This window comes from Cupressus sempervirens, chromosome 3 (genome assembly GCF_028749045.1).
Source record: "Cupressus sempervirens isolate cs-2001-9-10 chromosome 3, ASM2874904v1, whole genome shotgun sequence".
NCBI classification, from domain to species: Eukaryota; Viridiplantae; Streptophyta; class Pinopsida; order Cupressales; family Cupressaceae; genus Cupressus; species Cupressus sempervirens.
Window position 1 is genome coordinate 735,171,830 of NC_143120.1, and position 5,035 is coordinate 735,176,864.

The window sequence follows — 5,035 nt, forward strand, 5'->3', positions numbered from 1 at the left end:
TCTTGGAGCCTCTCTCTTTGTGCAAAATTTGAATTTAAAATTATGTAGAAATCTCTAGAGTGCTTCCTTTCTTGAAGCTTCTCAAGAACCCTCTAGAAATATGTATGAGCTCTATAAATAGAGCATTCCTCTCAGCTGTAATAACATGAAAAAAAACTTTATAGCTCTTTGATATGTTTGAGTTTTGCTGCTCTGTTTTTTAAGCTCTGTTTTTTTAATTCTTTGTGCTGCTGTTTTTAATTCATCAAAGAGCACCAATTCTGTAAATATATTATAATTAACGAGTGTGTGAAAAAAGAATTGGTCCTGTCAAATTATAATTACACATTGGAACCATTTCTGGTAGTGTATTAAAAGTAAGCAATTGCATGTGCAGGAATTGGTCCTCGCAAGTACTTTCTGGTATTGTATTATAAGAGGAGACATGTAACACACAATCCAATCACACATTCATATCTGGTCTGAATCACGCATTGCTCTTCTGTTTGAGACTCTCCATCGACATAAAATGGCGAAGGGAATGATGATTTGCTTGCAATTGTCGTTGAGACTCTTCCTGTTGATGTGTTGTTACAGTGAAGATGTGATGGCGGCGGATGCCGATCCCTTGCAAGATTTCTGCGTCGCAGTCCTGGACAGCGAAGGTGAATGCAGCAATATTAATTGTTTATGTGATTATTAATGATTGGTGTGATTATAACTAGGGCAAACAGTACCAAATTGTATTGATCAGTTAAGGTGAACGGGTTCGTTTGCAAAGAGCCCAAGGATGTATCGGCAGAGGACTTCTTCTTCAGGGGGCTGACAGAGGCGGGGAACACCGACAATGCAGTTGACTCCAACGTGACCCCTGCCAACGTAATGCAGATACCGGGGCTGAACACGTTGGGAATATCTCTGGTCCGCATCGACTTCGCAGTGGGTGGAATTAATCCTCCTCACACCCACCCCAGAGCCACCGAGGTTCTCTTTCTAGCGGAAGGCGAGCTCTTTGTAGGGTTTATCGACACCAACAACACCTTCTTCAGCAAGACGTTGGAGAAGGGAGACGTGTTCGTCTTCCCCAAGGCGCTCGTGCATTTCCAGCAGAATGTGGGGAAAGAGAATGCGGTGGCCATCGCTGCTTTGAGCAGCCAGCTCCCGACAATCGCCAATTCTCTCTTTGGCGCGAACCCCCCTCTCCCCGATTCCGTGCTCAGCAAGGCCTTCCGCATCACCCAACAACTCGTGGATTACATTCAGAAGCAATTCGCATAGCATTCCCGTGCTCAATGCTCAATGCTCAATGCTCAATGCTCAACTCAATTCGTTGCATCATCCGATCTATTCAATAAATAACACAACACTAGAACCCTCTTTATTCTCGTGGATAGGGAACAACAATACAGGAAAATGTAATGTAGTAGATTATTTTATTCTGTTTTAAAATTGATTCAAGGGCATTTCTCATAAATGTTCTGAAATGTCTAAATCTCATATATCTATTAGTTCTTTTGTATTGCCTATAGCAACTTCATCTTGAGTTTTAGTTATCTTTGAGAACTTTAAATTGAAATAATTTAATTCATATGTTACAATCATGGCTTCCTCTAATTCCTTTGTCATATTACAAAGAATATCTCACTTATCCCTCAATATAAATTGACATGAAGATTCATTTGCCACTTGCAAATGATCGCATTCACAATCAAAGGTTTTCCTCTATAAATAAATGGAAAAACAACCACTCCATGAGTGGATATAACAACAGTAAAAAATCAAGCAATAATAGTTAAATTTAAAAAATTAATTATTAGTGATTAAGTATTGAATGAAAAATGATAGTTATTCTCCATTAAGCTTGTCACTATCCACCAATTATTCAAATATATAATGCTTTGATTTAATGACTTTATCATATTAGCAACTCAATAAGCCTTTGATTAAGATATGTTATAAATTTCTTGGCTTCTCTATTGACCTAATGTTATGTTGAGGTTTACATGTTAGCCTATATAAGTTAAATAAATGACGTAAACATTGTAACCCCCTCTCGGTACAAGTCCTAGTACAAAATAAATTAAAATGGATTTAGGGTGTAGTAAAAATTGTGTTAAAAAAAAATTCTAGAATAAATCTAAAATGTCATATATTATATCAAATTATATCTACCTTAAAATTTTAATTATCACCTTTTGTCTATGACTTTTAATTTTAAAAAATTTAGTTCTAATTTTATATAATAATTATTGATAAATTATTAATAATTAATAAGGAGACTAGTGACTTTCACAATAACTTACTCTACTTTTTCCATTTCCATCAATTCATAGGGAAATCAGTGACCTTCATAATAACATCTTCATTAACTTTGACACCGATACCACCAATTCAATCCCATCTCACTAACCATGATATGTCAAATTAAGATGACAATTTTTCATCATAGTCAATTATATTCTCAATAAACTAAGAAAAATTTCCCTCTCTGTAGATATGCCATGTAATCCTACAAAGATGATGCAAAAAAAGACAAGGTAAAGTTGTAGAGCACATCATCGAAAATGTTGCAACATAGAATTTAACAAGGTGAGTACATACTTAAATCTAACCTTATGGAAAAATTAGATTGTGGAGTGGGGGTTACTCAATCAATGACATTTAGGCATCTTACATAAGTATTTTGTAAAAAAATGTAAGTGTTAAGGTTAGCAATCTACAAGGAAATTTGGAAGGGGGATTAGTGAGGTCATGCCCTTGCTGGCAATGAGGAAATTTTTTCAAAGTTAGATACCCCTAGTGGAAATGAGTTGAATGGGGACCTAGAGGATTGTATTTTTCCCACTAAACTAGGGGGACCTTTGAGAGGGAATCATGTGTTGGTCTTGAGGTAAAAAAATTAGGGGAGGTTCTAGTTCTCAAGCTGAAATGGTATTCCCTCTTTGGGATTAAATCCAATTAAAATCTCCATTCCATCTATCACCTTAAAAACACACTAGCAAAAAGGTGATTTCAAAACTTTTGTGCAGATTATTATATATATGTACACTTTATTATACCAATTATACCTCCTTAGACATTTTGAAAATAAATTTTGGAGCCTCATCTAGTACCCCTTCATAGTTAGAATTCAACATACAAAACATAAAGAAGGTTGTGGTAAAAAGAAATTCATTTAAGAGACTATTATGTGGATTGATGTTATAAAAACATTTAAGGAGGAAAGGACATTTTACTCTACTTCTTTGAATGAACAAGGAAATTTGGTGGAAAGCATAAGCATCTAACTCATGGCTGAGTGTAGAAGAATGGCGGAGAAAAAATGGGGAACAAGATGTAACTTTGTTTTCTCTCTGAAATCAACAAATGGTGAACTTCAATGTGAAATTTAAGATAGTTAGACTCAAAAACTTAAGGTGCAACAAAGAAAAGATTTGTATTCCTCTAAATCTAGTTTCCAAACTACTAATTTGTTTATAAAATAATTGATTTTAGTGCCCTCAAAAAGGAGGAGCCCAAAAACTAGTTTTAGGTTTTTGTCAAAAATGTAACATAATGTCTAGTGTGCTCCCCCTAAAATGTAGCCTTTTTTTATGCCAATTATTGTTGGAGTTGATGAAATCCAACTCCAAAGATGCCCAAGATCACTTGCATGCAAAAACCTATCAAAGAGAAGCCAAGGAAGGAAGAGTGAGGAGCAAGGGGAAAACCCTAAATGGACATGAGAGAGAACAAGATATTGAAACACAAGAAAATATGTATTTACAATATGAAATATGAGATGTTGTGATATACAATGAAGGAGAGACTGCTTATAAAGGCCTCAAGGAATCTTCCAGAATGAGCTAGAAGATGCTAGGAGATAAGTGTGACAACTAAGCATACATCCACATAAGGTGGAAAGTCCTTGAACAATGTGAGAGGATAAGTATGACTTAGGAGAGAACAAACTCTCGTATTGGCAACAACTTATAGCTAACTCTTAGACTGCAACTAATTAATGAATGCATTTCCTAAGTAAGCTAAGTAAATAGAATAAATAATTAGTAAATTAATTATTTACTCTAACACCCCCCCTTAAGTGCAACTTAGGAAAATTTCTTAAGCTTGCAAAACAAAGAAATGTAGAATGGGTCTTGGCAATGAGGCCATGTTAGGTACCCATGAACAATACAACAAAATGCAACCTCTAAAAATAGGGAAAGAATGAAAACCACGTGGGAAAAACCCTCCCCCAAAAAGAGGTAAGAACCTAGTGAAGAGCTAAAGAAGCCTCCAACTAGGAAAATGTTCCCTAAAACAGGAACAAGGAGTGATCATGAAGAGCATCACTGAAACATGAAGAGCCGCAAAATTTTTCCATCTAAAAGAAAACTACTGATTTGAAGTACCACCATGGAAGAAGAAGGCATGAACCGAGCATGTCTATATGGTAGATGATCCATCTCACCAAAATGCATAGGTAGCCAGCCACTGCAATCGCCTTGTATATAGGATCAACCACTAAATACATAGCTCACACTATCGAACCATCAAACCATGGATGCATTAGAACAATAGCATAACCCCCCCCCCCCTAATGCAGATGGGGTGAGATGACAGGCAACTGAGAAGATGGGCCAGAGTCTCCTGCAAACGAACCAAGAACAATGAGAGAGGGAAAGAGGTACAAACACCTATAAAGACACGGTCACACTGACGCTACATGGGGCTAATGTCATGGAAGGGACAGTCACTTGACAAAGGAAGAATGCCTAAAACAACAAACAACTATCCCCCCCATGGTGCTTTATAAAAATAGTGCAAGTACAACTAACTCAAAACAACTTTCATGACCCTCGAAATGCAAGAGTGACACTTTATCTCAGTTTGATACATAAAAGTGCTTCAAAATGATAGCTACAATGATCAAAATCAAAAACAAGTTGCAACAAAACATAGTACAGCCCAAAACAAAGGAAACCATGCTAGGAAAATGATCCTCAGGCCTAAAACACTCAAGATACCAACCATATAGAAAAAATGCTAAAGATATGATAGAAGGAGCATGGGCCAA

General features: G+C 36.3%; 1 protein-coding gene across 1 annotated transcript; it reads left to right on the forward strand.

The window, feature by feature from the left end:
- The first annotated feature begins 508 nt into the window (after nt 1-508).
- On the forward strand, nt 509-1,257 carry LOC149568901 (putative germin-like protein 2-3). The gene is made up of 2 exons (XM_089816803.1): nt 509-644; nt 734-1,257. The coding sequence occupies exons 1-2, from the start codon at nt 509-511 to the stop codon at nt 1,255-1,257; spliced, it is 660 nt and encodes a 219-aa protein (XP_089672929.1).
- The last annotated feature ends 3,778 nt before the right edge of the window (nt 1,258-5,035 follow it).

What these genes read in the sequence shown, in the direction of transcription:
- LOC149568901 (XM_089816803.1), top strand. Translation starts at nt 509, where the DNA reads ATGGCGAAGGGAATGATGATTTGCTTGCAATTGTCGTTGAGACTCTTC. An exon ending in CGCAGTCCTGGACAGCGAAG is followed by an intron (nt 645 to 733) that starts GTGAATGCAGCA and finishes TGTATTGATCAG; the next exon opens with TTAAGGTGAACGGGTTCGTT.